The 22,036-nt window shown below is 39.4% G+C and overlaps 1 protein-coding gene across 6 annotated transcripts in view; it reads left to right on the forward strand.

Annotated features, from left to right (window-relative positions):
• The first annotated feature begins 5,033 nt into the window (after positions 1–5,033).
• Positions 5,034–22,036, forward strand: part of N4BP2 (NEDD4 binding protein 2) — a 36,180-nt gene continuing 19,177 nt past the window's right edge. For 3 of the 6 annotated variants that reach the window (XR_005256738.1, XM_038135277.1, XM_038135278.1), the window contains exons 1-8: positions 5,691–9,394; positions 9,684–9,856; positions 12,483–12,821; positions 14,625–15,855; positions 16,702–16,826; positions 17,993–18,081; positions 19,611–19,687; positions 21,413–21,568. Coding sequence is in view for 5 of the 6 variants with exons in the window: in XM_038135277.1 (XP_037991205.1) it covers positions 12,605–12,821; positions 14,625–15,855; positions 16,702–16,826; positions 17,993–18,081; positions 19,611–19,687; positions 21,413–21,568 (1,895 nt within the window). In the remaining variant the exon portion in view is untranslated. The other 3 variants (XM_038135273.1, XM_038135275.1, XM_038135276.1) reach the window with 3 other exon arrangements.

Below are 22,036 nucleotides of genomic sequence, written 5' to 3' on the forward strand. Positions count from 1 at the left end.
TGATGGATAGGTGAACCAAAGCACTGATTTGTTGACTTTTTTAGTATTCATTAGTGATAATGCTGGAATAGGTGTGACCTGTTTACTTAAAAATGCAATTCTATTGATATCAGCAGAAATTTTGCTATTGTCTTCAGTGGGGCAAAAACCACCTTAATGATCTAGATTTCTGCTGCTTCCAAATACTGTTTTTTCCTGTTTAAAATAATGCCGAAATAGAACCCTGTATAGAGGGAATCGAGGCACTATTTCAATATAGATACAATAAATCAGCACTATTTGGAATTGAAAAGTGAATGTGTGAAATAACCAACATTACTGCAGTGGTGCCTACCTGTTTCTTCAGTTAACTGTGCAATCGATCGCTATATGGAACAGAAGATCAATATCCTGCAAGTATAATGCCAGATATGGAGTTTCTTAATGGAGATAAAACACCAACATTCACTATGCATTCAACTTAAATCCAGAGATGGGTGGAGGAGAAGAGACAGGTATGTGAGGTACTCTGCACACATTTCTTTTTATCAAACTTCTCCCTCTTTCTTTTTTATTCCTTAAGGAATTAAATTTCTACTTTGGAAATCACATTCTGGCAGAGGGGAAGAGTTATCTTTTGTAGGAACACAAAGTCTAAGATCATGGACAAAGTAATATTAACAGGAGACAGAGACATTCCAAGAAGCCAAGTTAAACATCTTAAATCAGCATTAAGGTAAATCGATTCAAAAAAATAGGGAAGGATAGCTAACACTCTTTAGTTTCTGCAATAGTAAATGAAACCTAAAGCTGGCAATGGAATATGGAAGGCTCCTCAGGAAGAGGATTACAGCATTGTGGGACTGAATCAACTGTTATGAAAATGGTTTCTGCAGGAACTAGATGACGACTCTCTTCATCTCTCCTTTCTGAAGGAAGGAAAAACCTGTGATAGTTCAGGGGTTTGATATATTAATGGTCCAAAGTAAATTCTGAATAATGATAAAAACTGTACCTTAAGCTCCTGGAAAGATAACTTATTTCAGATTTACCGCAGAAGGCATTAATTTTTAATGCACACTTATTCCTCAGGCCTTTTCCTACAGTATTTTTAATTGTATATTTAACATGTTACTGTAAGTAATAACAAGTTTTTAAAACTGGCAAGGTTAAACATGTCTTTCTTGCCACACCAGTATGCTCTTCAAGCCAAAAGTTTAGCTGCAAATTGTTCTTGCAAATCAAAACCTAATTTTTTTTAACTATAAAGACATTTTGAATGTAGAAGAAAGGAAATCACAATTTGCTGAGTGGATGTAGGCTGTATATAATCAGAAACATTATAAGGGACTAATATTTCCTTCTTCTGTGGCTCTACTCCAGTAATATTACTACTTTAATGTGATTTATAATAAAAATACTAAAGTATTTTTACTTTAAGAAGGCAGCACTAAAGAAACTAAAATGGAAATCTGTTGCTTAAGTATTCAGTGAAGACCAGACTAAACACTTTAGCCAAACAGCACAGATTACATGCTGTATGTTCAAGCCACTCCAAGTAAAAACAAGCCAAGTGTAGACATAAGGAGAGGGAAAGGAATGGGAAAAAAAAACCCAACCCAAACCAACAGCATATATAATAGGTATGGTGTTTAAAAAGTTGTGTGAAAAGTTGAAGGACACAAATACTTCAAAGAGCCTCTATCATGTGATTATAATTTTCTAATCAAAAATCCTTCCTATTTAAATCAAATCCCTCCTATTTACAGTGTTAACTGTGACAGTGAGAAATCTGCCAGTGCCCAAATTAGTCTGGTATTTTCATGGTGTCAAATACTGTAATATGTACAACTGGCAAAGAACAACATAGTTTCATGCATCAAGTGCCAGCAGCAACACCCCTCTAGCAGTGCAGTTTAATGGAGGCTATCAGACTACAGCATACTGAAAACCTCTCTCCCTCTTTTTTTGGCAACCTTAAAAATATAAAGACACAGTCATTACACTGGAATTTACATGACCTATTTTTCCAAATGTATGATTAACACATTACCAGCATCACGCCCTTGAAGAAAAATGATTTTGTTTCTGATACTTGTCCAGACACTGAACATGTGAAGTAAGAAACAGTTCCTGGGAGATGCATGAAACTGTCACTTGACATCACACACACACACACACAAGTTCTAATCAAGGCAAATTTTCCTCCAGATTTTTTGACTCGTACAATGACAGTGTATTGAATAATTATTTATTTTGCTTTTATGAGTCATGGCAAGAGACAGCCTTTTGGAGGTTTACGAGCACATCCTCTGGATGACTATGTATAGGCTTTGCATATTGTATTAGAGGTGTAAATGTTTGTCCTTGTTTATTTAAATATTGCACACTATGTATCTACAAGATAAGTACTGAAATGGTCAAGTCACAGGCAAACTAGCAATGCCTAAATCAATTTATTTCCCAAAACATTAAATATTTTGAATATGAATTTCAAATTTTCTTACATTACTTTTATTGAGAAATATATGCATTGAGAAATCCTACATAAAAAAACCAATTTACCTCTTTGTTGTTACCTACCAAATAGCCAGCAGTTTGGGATTGTGATCCCTACAAGCTCTAGACAAATTATCCCAAGCAGTCTTCTGCAGTTTTCACAGGACAACTGTGTTGAGCTACCCATGCGTACACACTTCACCCTAAAACCAAATACTATCTTTTGCAATTACTTATTCATTATTTGCATTAAAATTAAAAGTTACATCGATAGTGGAAACAGCTGGGTCCTGGTGCAGAAGGAGGCTCTCCAGCAGGCCATTCAGGAATCAGAAGTGGGAGTACCTGTGACTGAGACACAAAGCTGACTGTGACTTCTTGGTCTTTCTTGTGAAGCATCTAAGATTAGGTGCTAAATAAACAGACCTTTAGTAGTCTTCTGAAGGCTACATCTTCCACATTTCCCTGTTTGAAGGGAAATGAAAGACAAATGAGGCTCAGGGATGCCACTTCCTTTGAATGGGATGAACCACACCATGAAGGATCTTCAGCTTGGGAGACAACATTATTCCCCTCGTGGAGAACCAGGCATAAGCACAGAAGCATGTTTTGTCTCAAACATTCTGACTGTCGTGACAGGAAAGTTGTGACTGGAAAGAAGATCCTGTGGAGGTGTGGCAGTGCTGTATGAAGCCAACTTTCTTTGCTGCCTTGAGACCCATGCTCAGTGTGTCTGCAAGGGGCTCCAGGATCCTCACAAACCTCATTTCCTGGAGGGCTCTAAAGGGCTTAGTATTGCATGCAGGAAAAAAAGAGTGCAAAAATCTGTTTTATATAACACGTGCACCAGATAAACTGTAAAAGAAAGTGTGTTGGTCTGTCTCTTCCTCCTCTCTTGCCCCTGATCCAGACCACTAGGGAACCTGAAATGTTGTTAGGATTGGCAGCATATTAAATTGTGAGCTTGTTAGCCAACACTTCTGAGACCTGAAGTTTGTTGTGTGAGTTGGGAGCTTGTTGAAGTTTGTTGTAAAAGTTAAGGGCTTGTTAGTCAACACTTTTGTGACTAAATAGCTGGCTATTTGCTGGAGTTAAGATGATGATAATACAATATGACATAAAAGTTCCCTGACACATGGATTGGTGTGTTTGTTCAGCATGATGAGAAGTTATAAAGAACATTGAGCACCCTACCAAGTGGGTCATGACACCCTGTTGGGAGGGAAAACGCTTCTCTCCTTTCACATGAGTGTCCTGTTTCTGTTCCCTAGGAAGATCACAGTGAGACACCTCCAGCAGAAGTCCTCCTGAGGCATTGTGCCCTGATGGGAGGCGGCTGCATGCGGATGGCAGGGAGGTACCTCAAGATAATGGGGCACAGGAATCCATCTCCTAAGAACTGGATGTACAAGCAAGAAGTAGTGGAGACCCTGCCTATTACCCTGCTGGGATAGGCAGGCAGACAGAGCCGACGAGGATGCCCATGGCAATGTACTGAAGTCCTATTCTCAGACATCAGTAATGGGTAAACTTTATACGTAATTTTCCAACTATATTTTAAAGCCCATTTGGCGACAGTGAAACTTCTCAAATCAACAAACTTCTACAAAAACTACAGAAAAGTTCTCCCAGTAAAATCTTCTCATATTTGAGTGTTGTTTGGCTTCTTTGTTTGTTTTGTTTTAAAAATAATTTTATTTTAGGAGCTCTGCCCCTAAAACCCTTTTGCACCTTGCGTATGAACACGTGTTGATATATTCTAAACTCTTGTTCACTTAGTTCCTTTCATGGTGACTTCACAACACTTCTAATTTAGGACTACTTATCATCATTTCAGTCCATCAAGAGCACATCTCTCTTCTTTCATCTCTCCATAATCTTCCACTGTCCATCTCCATCAAGGGTCCATTGCTTGTTGAATACAACGAAGCTCTCTCCTCCTAATCAGCTGCTTCTCTTTTCTGTTGGAGCTCGTAACTTCCACAGCAATGGCTGATGCCAGACCCCACCAGACTCCTCAGCTTCCTTAAAAACTCATTCTCCTCGGCCGTTTGCCTGCCATTTCTCCTTCAGTACGAGCCTGCAGACCCACGGCGTCATTCCAGACTGTGGGACCTATCCTCAACGTTAAAAACTGCTTAGTAAAACTGGGCAGCAGCACCAGCAGAAACTAAACACTCACGCTTTTTGCTACAAGTGTGAAACCAGTCACTACACGGCTGAGAGATGTCACTGCGCTAGCTGCCGGCGATCCCCCGCCGTTCCTGAACTCACCCCCGTAGTAGCGTACCCAGCAGCTCGTCTCCCACCGCGCAGTTCTGCCGTCCCTCCCACGCAGGTTTCCCAGCCGGCTTGCAGCGCGGAGCCGCCCCCAGCGCTCAGCGAGCCCTCAGCGCTCCGCGCTCAGCCGGGGCGGCGCCGCGGGCCCGGGCGGGCCGGGGGCGGTGCGGCGCCTCCTCCCGGGCTGCGCTTCCCCGGACGGCCGAGGAGCGGCGCTGTGTCCCCGCGGCGCACGCCCCGCCCGAGCCTCCCCTTCCCGCGGCCGCAGCCCCGCGCCCGCCGCCGCCGGCGGCAGCGAGCGAGCCGATCCGAGCCGAGCCGAGCCGAGCTGAGCTGAGCCGAGCGAGGTAACGGCCGGCGGGGTCTGGCGGCGGGACCGGGGAGGAGCTTCGCCCTCCCCCCGCTCCCGATAGGGCGCGGAGCTGTTCGCCGCGGTCTCCCGGGGGCGGGAAGCGGGCGGCCCCCGCGACGCGTCCCGTATGGCGGCGGGCCCGGGGGACCCGTCCCCGGCGTCACTGCAGAGGAGTTGCCTGCGGGTGGGAGGGGAGGCAGCGGGGCGGGGGCGGCGCAGCCTGACCGCCCGCCCGCGGCCGGGCTGTGGGCGCGGGTCGTCGCTGGCGAGAAGCGGCCGCGGCGGTGTGGTCTCGGGCAGGCCCTTCCGCCGCCGGGCTGGGGCCGCCGCTCGGGCCTGCTCTCCCCGGGGCCTTCGTGTGGCCTCGGCGCTCCCCGCCGCTGCGGTGAGCGCCGCGGTGCCGGCGGCCTGCCCCCCTCCGCCCGTCACCGAATTGCCCGGCCTTCTGCAGCAGTCCCGACTGCTGCCCTGCCTGCGGCGGTGGCCGCTGCACGAAGGGTCCGGGCCGGCGAGTCGGTGGAAAGGCTTCGGCCGCCCGCCCCGCGGGAAGCAGTGCGGAGTGCTGGTGAACTTCCTCTCGCGAAGATAAATTCACCCCGTTCAAAACGAAATCGAAAATTCTAAGTACTGCAAGGACTTGCTCGGTCTTAGCAGTCGAGAACCGCTGAAACGTGTTTATCGTGAGGTTATTTGTGACCTTTGTAGCGTAGTATCCCTCCGTGCTTTGGACGGGATTTGCAGTTTTGCTGACCATAAGGTCATTAGGACTTTGGAGGAGCCTCGCTTCAAAAGCGAGAAAAAGCATACATATTTATCAATACTTTTCTTAACTCGTGTACTGAAAGACTGAGGGCAGTGAGACTGTTAGTAGACACTTATATGCTGTTTTATACAGTGCATTGACAAAGTTTAGTCTGCATCTTAGTCTTGCTGGAGAACCTTACAGTGAAAAGTTGAGAATAACTCCTTTAGAACTCCAAAGAACTCCAAAAGGTGTGGAAGTTTTAGATAACCTGTCTCTAGTTGTGATTTGAGAGCCAAAGGCTGAAATACAAACGGAGAAAATTACAGAAAGGCAGAAAAAGTTAAGTATGGTATGCGTTTATAAGGTTGAAAGTTTTGACCCTCATTCTTCCTGGCACAGTCACCCCGACTGGGACGGGGCTTGCTTATGTCACATGCTTGTAGCATGTGTTTGCAGTTCGGGTTCCTGTAGACTGTGTGAAGATCTGGTGAGGAAAATTTAACAGCATCAAAGCACAGGTTTTAATCCTGTATTTTATATTTTTCAATAAATACAGGCTTTTTCTTACTGTCTCTTGGTTTTCGTTTTGTTTTAGCTATGGAGTTGCTCTCTATTTCTTGTTGCCTTGTTTACACCTTTAAAAAAATCCTCTTCCTCTGTTGTATTAATGTTAATGCTTTCATCTGGGGAAGCCACTGATATAGAGGGAATATAAAAATGTTACATATAGGGCTTTTGGGGATTTTAGGTCTCAGGTGTTGTGCAGTCTCTTGTCTTTTACTCTTGCCTGTGTACTAATTTGTAATCTATGCTAAGTGGCTGACACAGTCGAATTACTATTTCAGGAATGTTTACTGAGCTAAATTTACATGCAGAAGAACTCCATTAAAAAATAATCGTTGCATTTTAAGAGGTTGCTGCCTTAGTTTTTCTCACAGAGGCTCTGCCACTATAAAAATGCCAGTAGGGCATTAATTAGCTGTCAGTTATACTGCGTGTCAGAATTGAGTAAGGCTGAGTTTTGAATAGTCTCTGGAAGCATGATGTGGGCAAGTTGCAGCTCCAGGACTTCTGGAGTTCTCTTTCCTCTTTCCAAATACCTCTCTGTGATTTGTAGTGGGGAGTTGGAATAAAATCTTAAGCAGTGGTACTGATGTCAGGTGTGGAATTGCAGAGGCACCAACATTGCCAAAAGATTCATCTTTGTTTCAGCCTGCAGCATCACTTCAGAGATGGGGCATAGGTCACAGTAACACAGCTGGGCTGTGTGGAGTCTGTGCTGGGGACAGCCCAGGTAGTCCAAGAGCTCAGCATCCTGGAAGGTCTCCCCTCAAAGCCAAATTTGCCATGGGAAACCCTTTCTTCAGCATGCTTTAGAGGACTGTGGGCTGTATGAGTGAAGGACATAGAAGGGAAGCTATAAAGTGATCAAATATCTCTAAATGCCCCTAGAAGTGGAAAGACATTTTGCAGATACTCTTAATATTTTCTGAAAAAACTCCACAAACTCAAAACAAAACAAAACTAAAAAAATCCCAAGTAACAACCTTCTCCACCTAAACAAGGAGAATAACTGGTTGTTTATTTCTTTTTTTAGTTTGTCATGCTGCATATCTGCACTTTCCATAATACTAAGACCACTTGCTTTTTTTTTGCCAAAATCCAAGCTTTGTCCTTCAGCGCGCAGCAAAAGGAAGCTCCTTTCAAGCAGATCTGGTGGTGGAGAACACGCTCACTGGAGGCTTTCCTCCTCCCACATCACTGCTTTAATCATGTACATCCAGCAGATTTGACTGTCCCTTTCTGGGAGCTCCATGGAAGGGCTCTAGCAAGAGCAGCTTTGTGTCTTGAAAGGAAACTGCACAATGTGGAGTTTCACAGCTTTTGTCACCTGTGAAACACTAGGTGACTTCCACTGCAGGTTGACTTCTCATGACATGGCATGTGCAGAAGAGTTTTTTAGTCCTTCCTAGGAAACACAGCTCTGTTCTTCCTGCAGGCTGTGTTTGCTTCATAAATCTACTTCAGATGAGTTTGTGCTGGTTTTGTACTCTTGAACTTTGTGTGTAGTTGGATGAAGCTTTTCTTTTGTTCTCAAATGAATACTTTTTTTTGCAGCAGCAGCAGCTTCAAAAGAATCTGTCTGATCTGGCTTAAAAATCACAAAAGTGGAAAGAAATCCTAGCAGAACAGATTGCATAAAGCAGGTGTATGCAAGTCAGTTAGGAATTAGACCTATTTGTCAGTGTATTGCACTTTGACAGAGCTTGATATGACAAAGGAGGACCTTTGTTAGAACTGTTGAACGAGACCTTGGAACAACCAGTGGGAATAACACAGAGTGGAAAGAGGAAAGAGTAGAAAAGATCCTTGAAATGTTTCCAGAAGCACTGTCTTTAGCTGGGTGTAGATTTTCACATTCAATAATGAAGTGGCCTATTCCCTTGCTGACTGCTGGCAGCAATGGAAGACACCAAAAGGCTCCCAAACCATCATCTCCTTTGCTACTCCTACACTTACTGAGAAAAATCTGCTGGAAGGCATTTCCTGATTTTTTCTTTCCTTTTTTACCTTCTGGTTTTTAGAGGGGTGACTCAAACATTGTCCATAAAAGAAAAGCTTCTTATTTTATAAATACTAGAAAGTAAAATGAATTGTTGTCAGTTTGATTTCATTGGCTGCTTTTCCTCTTGTGCTTGTATTTACATACTTAATAGTTTTTCTCCACTTAGGAAACCTCAAAGTGCAAATGAACAAATGTGGAAATTACCTTTGTTGAAAGGTTGTTCTGTAAAATAATTGAATGGCTTTTCAGCTTTTCCTGGCGTGGTTTTTCTGAAGCCACTTTGTTGAGGTGAATAACTTTCTGTGTCTGCAACGTGTCCTTTGTTTTGTAAATTTGGATTCTCATCAAGTTCATGCTTAAGTGAAGCGCTTTTTGTGTTTTGATAGCAGTTTTTAATTCTTTGGAGCAGTGGAATGAAGTCAGATGTAAAATGTGAGATGAGTATCTCCATTTCTTTTGAAGAGTATTTAGGCCGTCAGCTTGTCGTGTTAGGAGTGTGACAGAATAGTTGTTTCAAATTCTTTACCTAATTTAGGTGTGCATGCTCAGTTTGGTTTTGGGGTTTTTTTGCGTGTTTGTTTTTTTTGTTGTTGATGTTTATTTTATTTTGTTTGGTAGTTTTATTGCTGTTTGGGGTTTTTTTAAGTTTGTTTGGAAGAGCAATACTTGCAAGGAGTAAGCTCTAGGCTAATATGTAAACTGGAATTGTCAGACTTCGAGTAGACTAACATCTTTGGTATGTGCACAATGGATTAGGAGTTGGCAGACGCTTTGATGAACCAAAGTGCAGCTCTTTACCATTAGTAAGACTTTACAAATAAGCTGTGTAAGTAACACAATCTTATTTTGATGTGCCAGATTTTATTTGCCTAATTTCCCACATGGTGGAATGAATCTAGTCTTCACCAGCATGGATATGTAAACCTTTTCAAGATGGTTAAGAACTGTGGCGAAGAACCAAGTGGAATGACAAGTGAGGAAACTTACATTTATTTCTAGCTAATTCTTCTGCTATGTTATTTTGTTACCTGATGTAAATTAGCATTTTTGGATAAGAAGTAATCTAAAAACTGAAATCAGGTATATGTTCTTATCCTTAGGAAAACTTACAGTTGAGCTCAGCTTGAAATGTTGGGTACTTATTTAAGATATTAGCTGTGCTTAGTCTACTCAAACCTATTAAGTGTATTGCTCAGTGTTGAAACTGCTTAAAGTGAGCAAAATACAAATTTTAATTTGTATTCTGATTATTCCGTTGTCAGGAGGAAGCAGCCACTTCTGCTAACATCTGATTTGTATATTAGAAAGTATGGTTTCCTGACAGAAGAGTGCATTATAGTTTTTAACAGCAGATCTTTATTAAATGTGCCATCAATGGTCGTTTTGGAAAGATGAGAAAGGACCCACTGTGGGGCAACTCAGTGAAGCTAAAGATGTAAGTCCTGTGCCATTGCTATTTTATTTGTATTACAAATAGGATTTTTTTTCCAGTCTCAGCTTGTAAGTATATATGTATATGTGTTTATTTGTTGGTTTTTTTTTAAAGCCAGAAGATTTGCATGGACATTGCATGATAAATATTTTAAATAGTTTGAAATTAAGAAATTGTTCAAAAATCCCAGAAGTAAACCAGACTAAAAGCTGTCACCACCACCACCCAACCAAAACCAAACCAACCTCTTTTATATGTATGGAGTTAACTACCTTAAAGTTTTCAGAGAAATTTAGAAATATATGCAAGGTGGGCAGCTTTGTTCATGCTGTTTGACTCTTGTGTTGTGTCAAGGCTAGAGACCTCCACTATCCTTAAAAAATTAAGAGAAGTAATACTGATAAATTATTTGCCACTTGAACTTGGTCACAGTTAAGCCAGAAGTGTCTCATGCTGCTTAATGCTTTAAGTAAACATTCAGTAGTGGTTAGAATACTTCTGTGATCTGTTTGCTTAAAAAATAAGGCCTTGTAATGACCTCGAAAAACTTTCTTTACTGCTGATGGTTTCCTAATGCAATCTCTTCGATTCAAAGAGTTTTGTGAATACTTTTGGTATCAGCTTTAACTCAGAATGTAGTTTAGTATTTTTCTTCCTCTGTTCTATGTGTTCTGCCTGCTCTTGAATACTACCTCTTTGCTTCTTTTCCTATACTTGAGATGTTACGTGTAATAGGAGTTGCAGTCAGAGCGTGTTTTTCAGCAGCATGTCCTTACAGGATTGATCATTATAAGAGAGCTGGATTCAAACACTGGCAACACTTGAAGTGTTCTGCTTGAAGTCTGTTGCTGCACAGTAGTGTCAAGATGCATGAATAACTTTCTCCCGTGCCGGATCTTTGTCAGTGAACCTCTTTGACTGAGGAACAATCACATTTTTTAGCACTGGCAACATTGTTTAAGTTAGGACAACCTTTTTTTCCTGGCTGGAGGATGAATCAATTAGATACAGAAGTTTGAAAAACAAGACCTGCTGTAACTTTTTTTGTGATTGTTGAATACTTCTTCATGACAGTGAAGAATGGTGTAAGGATGGCTAATTAGAGAGGTGAACCAAAAAAAGTGTGATGAAAAAACCAGCTGCAGTTGTCCCAGCTCAGTCTGGCCAATTAGTATTTTCCACTATGGTTTCTCCTTTATTTTTGGAAGTCTGCTTCTTCCTTTTCCTGTGTATTGTTTTCCTTGTCCTGCATTTCAGACTTCCTTGACCTTGTTATTGTTTCAGACATCCATCTGGTTTGTCTGTCTAAAGTCCATATACACATAGTAGAAACTCCTGGGATCCTAGAGTTGTCTGTTTTGCTTTCATCAATTTCTATGACTTGAGAACATACCAGTCAACATTCTGCTGAATGTTCAATCGCTGGGTTGTTGGAAGAGGTTGATAGAGGATAATAGAGAAGTGCTCTTTGCACTAATCTGGCATTGTCATTTGTGTGCCAGTGATCCAGGGAGGGAAGGACTAAGTGGAAGTGCTGCCATTGATTTATCTGCACATGTTGAATTGATCATCACTGCCAAAATACTGGTTTTATATAAAAACAGGTATTTCATGGCCTACGCAGTAATTGTTATTGGTAAATAGTGAGTCTGCTGTAATTTCAGATTTCTGAGCCTTACTAAGGTTTATTTCTGAATAATTATTTGTAAAAAATATAAATTAGTTTATTATGATCATCACAAGAACTCAACAGACTTTGATACTGATATAACTAAAATAGGGAGACCATGTTGTACTCCATGCTTGTATTTCAATTAATAAATGTTCTATACAAGATTAATGCAGTAATTGCAGTTATTATAGATGCTGTAATGTAACTAGATGTGTTCAAAAGCTTCACGGCAGAAGTGTGGAGGGTGGACAGAAGCCTCTTCTTGCTTTATGGTTTATACAGTTGTAAAGTGTTTTTAACAATTAAAAAAAGCTCCACACAGGCTGAGGCACTTCTGGATGTCACTTGGTTCAACCCAGCAATCACATTAAGCAGGGGGCATGTTACCCAAGCCCTGAAACAGCCTGGTTCAAGCAGGGACGTTTGGTCAGGTTTTGAGAATATGTGGGGTTGCAGATTCCACAACCTCTCTGCCAGTGTTTGAGCACTGAAGAACTCCTGTTTATTCTTAAAATATCATGGGTGGGGGGAAATTAAGAAAGACTTGAAAGATTTGCTAACATGTTACATGTTCCATTACTTTCATAAGAGGAGTAGCTTCTGAATGTTAACTGAATGTAGATGTTCCATAATGTTAACTGATCCTCAGTAGCAGAGGAATATTTGTGAACTGGCTACCTGGCACTGCAAACTTTACTTTTCTGGATTTCTCTTTTAAGCTGCATTCTGTTTGCTCTTTCTTCCAGATGCAGATTCCCTCTCTAGTTAACTGGAAAATAAGGCTGCTCTAGCTGTCAGCCATTTGAAAAGAAAAAAGACAGACATCTAGAAAATGTTTTCCTGTATGCTTATGTCTATTTTTAATCTTTTAGCTACTTAAATAGAAGACATGGAAATGTGATTATGTATTTTATTAAAGTTTTTCTGTTTTGTTTGTTTTTTTTTTTTTCATTCCAGGTCTGCAACTTCTGTTCAGTCTATCCCAGTTAGGGGAGCTTTTTTGTGATTTTTAAGCTTGGTGCTGTCAGCCCCATGTAAACAAACCAGAACAAAAAGCACGCTGGGTATTAGAAAACAAAATGCCACGGAAGAGGAAAACTGGTGGGAGTCCTTCTCAGAGGAATGGCAATTCTGACAGAACTGCTGTTGCTGTATCCCAGGGGGACCCAAGCCACTTAGTGGCACAAGCAATGCGTTATGTCAATAAGGAAGAGCTCCTCAACAGCATGTCAGAGATGTTTTCTGACCTAGATCCTAGTGTGGTTTATATGGTTCTGTCTGAATGTGATTTTAAAGGTAAATAATATACAGCTGACATGACAGTTTTGTTTCATGTGCTGATAGCTCTTAACTGTTGCAACTCCAGGCAAGTTGGTGTGGGTGTTGCAATCATATTTGTGAGTTTAACTTCTTTTAAGTAGGTAAGTAATAATGTTTTGAAATTTTACAACCATGTAAGATTCTCCAAGTTTAACAGTGTTTCTGTCAGCCTGATAAAGGGAGCAGTGTGCTCCATAAATGGAGGTACTGTTTAGAGTGGATAGTTCTGTGACACAGAGCAGGCAGTGATGGAGTTGGGAGGAGAATATGGTTTTTCCAATTAGTTTCTGTGCCATACTCTGCCATATTCTGCAATATGCTTAAGATGTTTCTTATGTTCTAGATCACAGTTTTTTGATGCTATGCCATATGTGGTCCTGGTAGCGTTTGCTTTTCCTTAAATACTTGAACTGAGCTTTTGTTTTACATTTATATTGCATTGTTATCTTGTCATGTCCACTGAGGATTAGTTTCTGCAGGATAAATTCTGTTTGCCATGTTTAGTTCTCTGCAGCCTTGCTGGAACTAAAGCAAGGAACTAGTTTCTTTCTCTACATTCTGCCAACCTACATACCCAACTCTTCTGGCAGACTATTTTCACATTTATGCCCAGTCCCTCCCATTCTTCTGTGGTTTTAAAATTCCTCAATATGCAAGGTCATTTGCTTATGATAAAAGTACTGCATGAGGTGCAGGGGAATAAGCCATATATGGAGCATTTTAATCAATTTGCATCATATGATCAGATGTGATTAACGGAGATTATTGTAAGAATATGGGCAAAGAAAGCAGATTTTGGCTTTTTTTTTGTATGTATGAAAGCTAGGTAACCATTAAAAGGACTGTTTTTATTACCTAAATTGTACAGAGTTTAAAACTTTAGAACAAATGTGAGACTGCTGTTGTAATTGTTGTTCATTTTAAAATTGAATTTGATGGAATTACTGATTCATGCTTCGAACTCTTAAGATTCAGCCTTTACCATAAAACAGTTTTATCTAAAGCTTATTGGAGAATGCAGTAAACATGTAGAATTCAGAGCCATGTACTTTAAACAGTAGTTTAAAAATGGAAAGGTTAGCATATTTCAGTGCTAATAAGTTGTTTTCATGCGGTACAGAAGCTGGAAGGATGACAAAGATTTTGATAATGAGTGCAGACAGAGTCATACTTAAATGAGCTTAAAGTTTTTGCTACACTTTCAGGAAAACAGAAGCTTAGCTTTAGGGCTCAGATGATGTTTGTGCCTGCTTTTCATTTTGTTCATGTTGATCACTGGCACCCTCTACTCAATTTAGTGGCTTTACAAAGAATTAATGCAGATACTGGATTTTTCAGGATATATTAGATAGGACATTTTAAAGTGGGCCATAGTGAAGGTACTTTGCATACTTCTATCTCTTTCATCCTTTGTAGAGTTTTTAGTTCATTTTATACTATTTCAGCAGTATGAGATAGATAAAAATAAGTATCATTTAAACATCCAGCTCTGATATTTTTTCCAGTTAAAATTTTTAATTTTTAGACAGTATTTCCATAGTAATTTTTAAATTTATTAGATTGTTATTTTTCAATATGTCCGTATTGAATTCTGCCTTTACTTCTAATGAGAAATGGATCAAGGGAGTTTCAGAAGCTATTTTTAAAGGTGAATAGCTGAACTGTCTTTTGGTTGTTTCTTTAGTTGTAATAAATGCTTCTTCAGGTAAAAAACTGCAAATGCATCAGCTTGGGTTTGTTTAGTTGACCATGCTTCATTCTGTTTATCTTACCCAACAGTGGAAAATGCTATGGATCATCTCCTGGAGCTGTCCACCCATGCCAAAGGAGTAGCATCTTCAGAAACCTTGGGTTTTGATTTAGCAGCATCATCATTACCTCTTGTTAGTCAGCAAATATCTATTGCAAATGAAAGAATGGGGGAAGGTACTGCAGCACATAGTTATTCTGGAGCAGCAATAGAAAAGGTCTTGTCACCTGATGTGCAGCTGACTGAAGAACTGGATTCTCTACTAGAAAATGCCTTTCAGAGTTACAGCTTGAGTGAGGAATTGCCCAATTCTGCAAATGACCAAATAGTACATGAGCACCCTATGGAACAGGATGGTTTTACCCAATTTCCTGAGCGAGAAAATCCTGATTCGGTTTGCAATGTCCTACTTTTTCCACAGCAAGCAGAGACAAATAATGAGGTTTTAGAAAACTTCTGCTATTCCCAGCCACCAGTGAGTCAGCTGAGCATCCAGACAAGCTCACCATCTACATCAGACAGTTTTGCAGAGATACTGGAAGATTCTGATATGTTGGAAATACATGTTCAACATGATGTGGCTTCAGAAGTATATAAACTCTCAAATGGAGAGATACCGTGTGAAAGCTCTGATCAGACACAAAATACTGTTTTGGATCAAAGTAGTGAGACTGCTGCTTCTTGTGGGTCCTCCCAAAGACCTGTGGAACTTGGAGTAGTTGTTTCTGGAGATCCTAATTCACGGTGCCTGGAACAACATGAAGATGCGGTGACTGCCTTTAGCAGCTACCAGAGTGCTTCTCTTCCAGAGGCATATATTTCTCCTGAAACATCCAGTTTCAAAACACAAAAACCTGCAGATACTCAGCAAATTCAGCAGGGTTATAACTTAAATTTTCCTACACCATCAGGTCAATCTCAACAACACTGGAATCTCATGGCTCCCGTGTTTTATCCATCCAGTGGAAGTCACAGCTTTGTAATTCCTGTGGCTGCCAGTCCAGGGCAGTGGAGATCTGTTTCTGAGTGTAGAACTTCGGAAAAAGGACTTTTTCTTTCCTCCCCAGTGGTTTCAAATGCCTGGGATGGCAGCTCTTCTCTGAAGGTATGGGGAAATCAAGATAGAAACTCAAAATTGAACCTCCCGCAAGCACAGCAACCTCGTGTTTGTCACATGATGAGAAAAAAGATGCAACTAATAGGTCAAGTACTTGTTCTTCTCAGAGGTGTTCCAGGATCAGGAAAATCATATTTGGCAAGGTAGAACATTTATATTGTGAGCTTCTAAAAAAAAATTGCTTTATCATGTACAGGATTTGGCATAGGCAGAGACAGTTTTCTGACACTTATAAATAGTAATGCGTAAACCCTAACTGCACACTACACAGTACACACAGTGTGGTGGATAATAATTGCTGAGAGCAGAGTTGCTTGCAGGTCCTTTCCTAGTGGAAATTGAAATAGGAAATGGTGAGCTTTAGCTTCTATCACTGAGTGAAGGAGTTTGTCAGCAGAGCATCATTGCTGTAGTGTTAGGTCTGCTGTAGTCTTTCAGTCCCAGTTTATTTTGAGTGTTTTCTTCAAATAACACTGATGGAAATATGCCAGCTCTTTACAGGCAGAAATTCCCCTTTCACTGTGTGTCTTTTATTGTATAATAGTATATGTTAAGCTTCTTGGGGGGAATTTTTGATTCCTTTTCTTACTCTGTGTAAGCCTAGATTGACCTAAGACTCCTTTTGACTGACACCTGAAACATGCGATGTAATTAAGACAGGGTATTTGTCAGTGTGAAAGTATGTCACTACATGTAGATGGAAAAATACCTCCCTTGATGTTTTGCAATGAGAGACATGTAGGAAAACTATATCAGCTCTCTCCCCTAGGTAATCCTCAGCCTTTGGAAAAAACAAGGGAGGGAAATTATTATAGATCATATTTGCTTGGAGGTTGATTTTTTTTTCCCCTCCTCTTACCTACATTTGCTGCTTCCATTCCAAATAATTTTAGTTTTGGCAAGAGACAAAAAAAAAGTATGTATGGTAGTAGACATTGCAGCTTGGGAGGAGAAGGGGAAAAAGCTGTTTATTTCTTGATCTTTCACAGGAATTTGCTTGAGGATAATCCAGGTGGAATCATTCTTAGTACTGATGATTACTTTTACAAACATGGACAATACCATTATGATCCTGATTGCTTAGGGGAAGCACATGACTGGAACAGGAAACGAGGTGAGCTATAAATAAGGGATTAGCTTGCTCACAGTTCAGTGCTTGTGTGCTGTTTAAAAATCTGCGTGGCTTGTTATGTGACAAGCATTTATCCCACCACAGAAGTATTTTTTAATATGTGTGGAAAAAGAATATGAGCACAAACTCTGAAGTCATATATTCATTGTGTGTTTTGCAATTAGAAATGCCACTGTCTTTGTCAAGAGTATGTTCTGTCCTCAGATTTTATCATGGTATGTATTTTGGGTAGTGTCCCATTTCTAGAGTGGTTACCTACACCATCTCCCAGAAATATTTCTTCTGAGATGGCCCATAATATACGTATGCAGTAAGTAATGAATACAGAAATAATACACAGATATCTTCCTGCTCTTAGTTATCTTTTTTTTCTCTTGTATACAAAATTGTTGTCAAATAAAAAAAAATTATAAGAGCAAGACAGAATAAATTATTTTTCCCCATTTCATAATTGGGTGAGGTTTTTTGACAGTGATCTGTGCTAAACCCACCATAGAACAAGTCTTTTTAAACTTTTACTTGCTAAATTTGAACCACGATCCCTTTTCTGCTGTCAAATTTCTACTAGTGGAGAAATGAAATAATAAATGTGGGATTCAGCAAGAACTGTGATTGTTCAGACACATTGTAACATGGCTACAGAAACATGGTGCTGTGTCTCAAAGTTAGTGGTTCTATACATTTCATTAATGTGTATTTAAATTACAATAATTCTTTTGGTTTTTCATATTTTATACAGTTTACAGAGTGGACTAATCTTAAGACTGTTATAAAGCCAAGAAATTTGTATGCAACAAAGAAGTCCACTTAAGGTGATCATGTAGTTTTTTTAGTTTAATTTACTGATTGATTAGTCATCTTGATGCATTTTACATCTGCATTTTCATTCCTTGATTATCATACATACGTTAATTCAAAAGCTAATGCCATATCTCAGTAGCTTTACATGTGAGGGGGGATTTCTGAAATAAAGGGCCTTGAAACAGATCAAGCTATGGCAAGAGTTCTTTACACAGTGGTTAATCATTATGGATTATCTATGTAAAAACAGAGCAAATTTAGAGAATGAGTCTTAATATGTTCACTCAATATGTTCATTGTAATGAAATTAACTGTAGTACATTGTTTTGTACATGTGTATTTTTCAGCCAAAGAAGCGTTTGAAATGCGAATCTCTCCTATAATAATTGACAACACAAACATACAAGCTTGGGAGATGAAGCCTTACGTTACTTTGGTTAGTATTACAATTTGACCAATGTGAAAAGAGATTATTGTCTAGCATGGCAACAACATGTGTTTTAAAATGGGAGTGTCTCACAGTCTAACTGCTATTCCACAAGGAAGTCTGGAGTAAAAAAGCCAGTGTTGCATGTAATCATATTGCCCTGTGTCATGTTGTGTTGCATGACTCAGTGTCATGTGGTATATGAGCATTAACCTGGCCTAGTTACCAAAAGCCAAAGCCAAATGCTTTGTTCTTGAGGCCAAAAGCAAATGTTGTTGAAGAAACTGGATTTTGTTCCTCTTTTACATGATCAGTAAAATTAGAAGCTGCTTTAAAAATGTAGTCAACACGAATGAATGAGTGATGTGTGATGCTCTGTAAAACTTGAAAACTCAGTTCCATCCTAAATATGACACAGAGGCAGATACCAGTTGGAGGCTAGAGTTACCAAATATTGCTAGCTTGCTTGAAGTTATGCAGATTTACTTAATAATTTTTGTTGAAGCGATCCCACCTTTTCACGTAATAGTTTTTAAATGGACATCAACACTTCTAGAGTCTAGAGCGTATTTTGCTATTGATCATTGACTATATGGGTTGGTAGTTAGAACAGCATTATTTTATGAAATTGGTTCTGATTAACTGAAATAATACATTGCAAAAAATATTATAATACAGAGCTGGGATTTCTCCTTGCCTGTTACAGAAACAGCAGAGAGTGTACTACATATAACTGACAGCTACCTTACATATGCTGCATGTGCTAATGGATTAATGTACAGTGAGACTTTAACACACATAATTTTTGTTAATAAAATGTTTATTTTATTATCCTTGCATTTATTAGCAACTGTCAGATTTGCAGTTCTTTTGTGAGTTGTGTCTTTCATTTTGCTGTATAGTGAAATCAAGATGCAACAAGAATTCTTGCAGAAGTGCAATGTTTGGTACAGTGATAAGAATTTTTTCTGAGAACAGGAATGGGGAGAAACAGCACAGTACTTGCAGTGTTTCTCCTGATTAGACTTAAGGTTCCTTTTATGTCATGATGGGACTGGACTGTACAGAAACCATTTACTTGCAGCTTGGTCAAGTTTCCCATGTGGCAGGAAGGCTGTCCACAATAGCTGTGCTAATGTCACTGAATTGCTTGTTTTGGGGCTGGTTCACATCTGGTCAGCTCTGAATGTAAGCTGTGTGCTTTCCTCTGTCTTGGAGAGGCTGTGTAGACATGTGCATGCTGTATCTGGAAAGAGATGATGTTTTGCAGTATTGTCTCAAAGAAGACACATAATGGCACACATTTAATTTTATGGTAAGAGATGAGATACATACATTTTTTAAAGAATCTCAGTTTATATAAACTGAAGTGCGACACTGAACAAAAATGTTTATTCTAAATGTTTTATTCCACAGGTATCAAAAATACAAAAATCAGCTTTGAAGAAGCAAGCTATTACATATAGTGTGCTTTGTCATAGAAATAAGAAATGGGTGATGTGGCATGTTCTGGTTTATATTATATCTCTTTTATTCAGGCTCAGCAGTTCAAATACAAAGTAATGTTCCGAGAACCAGACACTTGGTGGAAGTTTAAACCAAAAGAACTTGAAAGGTAAGAATGTAAAGGAAAATAAAGTACTGGACATTACAAGCTATGATTTTTAAAAAGGTGTCGTTTAGTACAATGGCTAGTGAAATAGCAAGTTACCTGTCAAAATTTTTGTGATAATAAGTAGTTTTTTAATGATATTTTGTGGATTTTTTAATGTATATATGTATTATAAGATCTTCTGTCACTTCAGTTACATGCAGAAGGTACTGTTAGCAAATAGACACTGTGATGTTTTCATTAGTAGAGTTCTTTGCGTGTAAGGTATAGTGACTGTTCCTTTGGGTCATTGAGGTTGCAAAAATTATATCAGGTTGGGGCTGTTTTTGCATCCTGGTCTGTTGCTTTAGTTGAAGTGTTTCTGCTGTCATTGAATTTAGGGCAGTCAGCACCTCGTGGCCTAAGAGGGACAAACCTCTGCATCATCATTGTTGCTTACCTCTTCTTTAGCAGGACCTTCTATTACTTAGGGCTGAAATCAGCAAGACATAACCCTATGTAAGTGAATAATAAAACATAAGAAAACAATAATGAGAAAATTGGCTAGATGTCAGGTTCAAATGTTGTTGTGTCCAAAGTGAAGGTTATGTCCCTCTGGGGAGGGACTGCAGCTCTTTAATGTCCTTTTTATGACTTGGATGCTGGGACAGAGTGCACTCTTAGCAAATTTGCAGGTGCTATGAAACTGAGCAAGAGTAGTTTATGCAGCCTTAATCAGAGATAATTGAAGAAGAATAATTTTGTTGTTTTCAGCTACCTTTTGAAACATTATAGAGAAGACTAAAGAGTTGTGCAGGGATAGGACAAACCAAACATCATCAAGTTGGAGCTCTAGATTACATAAAAGAAAAAAGCCCAACATCTACTTTAAAGGTGGTTAGGTACTGAAAGAGTTTGCCCATAGAGTTTATAGACTTTCAGTCATGTTGATATTCAAAATGAGACAAAAAGCTCTGGGCAATCTGATCTAGCTGTACTTCCTCTGAGTAGGAGACTGAAGTATGGGACTTCCAGAGGTCCCTTCCAACAAAAGTTATTTTGTGATTTTATAGTATCTGTTGTCATCTGAATTTGCATGTTTAGCTTAAGGTTGGCTGCTTTTTAAGTGAGGTAAGGTAGAATATTTTCCTTCTTAAAATAAAAGTTAAACTTTTTCTTCTGTATTTTCAATTTCCCTTTTACTATCCTTGGCAAGATTCACTTGTTCTAGGTGGCACTGCAGCAGACCACAGTGCTAATTGGTGCTTAACAGAGTTAGTGAAATTTCTAGCTGAAGGGTGTCATGAATAATAGGGGAATAGGTTTTCTTTAAGGCTCAACAAATTCTTCGTTTAGCAAAACCAGGGAAAGAAGACTGAATTAAGAAGTCTTCTGTACCCAGTTTGGTATCCTGCATCACTGTCAGGGTCTGATGTAGTGTGTTTTCTGAAACTTATTTGAGAAAGATGCATTATTAGTACAGTTTTAGATTTTAGTATTATGCAAAACATCCAACTACAGCACAGGGAGACCAGATGGGGTGGAGAAGTGGAGCAGCAATTTGTCTGATGTGTCCTGTTTGCAATGCCTTAGTGCACTGGTACAGAAAGAATTGCTGTTTCACAGCTTTTCATCTGGCTCCCTGAATTCTTTGGCTAGTCTTGGTGTAAATTTATTAAATTATTCTCCTTTGTCATTGTAATATAGAAATCTGAAATGGCTTTATTTTTGTTTGTTTTCAATTCATAGGAGAAACATTCATGGTGTATCTAAAGAAAAGATCAAAAGAATGTTGGAACGGTATGAACGCTGCCTTACTGTTAGATCGATATTGGATTCTTCAGTTCCAGACAAATCAGAAGCTGCTGGTTGGAGTGAAGATCCTTGTCAGGAGGAAAGCCAGAGGTTAGATTCTTTCACTAGTTTTGTAGCATCAAATAAAAGGCTAAAAATGTAGCCTTTTAGCTTCTTAGCAACAAAACCTGGGTAATAGTGTCAAACAGTGAATGTGTTAAAAAAGACAGTTAAGTAACACAAAAATCCCTACGTAGTGTTTTTAATTTTTAAGAATTTCAGGATTTTCAGAAATGAGTAGTCAAGGGATCTAGTCAACTTTCCAATGCTTTTGAAAGCATCCCATTATGGCAGCGTTACTTTTCAAGGCGCCAATCTTGACTGACTTGCTGTTATCTTAGAAATGTGTTTTTGGATATATGCTATAGATACAAAACACTTAAAATCTGTAAATTGTTTTTTAGAAAAATGTTGTCCCAAATAAGAGCAAATTACAATTTCCAAGTTTGTATGTTGATATTAGATTATATCTTTGTAGTAGAAGGTAGATTCTTTGTGCAGTAGTAACAGGTCTCACTT

The sequence above is a fragment of the Motacilla alba genome, chromosome 4 (genome assembly GCF_015832195.1).
Source record: "Motacilla alba alba isolate MOTALB_02 chromosome 4, Motacilla_alba_V1.0_pri, whole genome shotgun sequence".
In the NCBI taxonomy this organism is placed as follows: domain Eukaryota; kingdom Metazoa; phylum Chordata; class Aves; order Passeriformes; family Motacillidae; genus Motacilla; species Motacilla alba.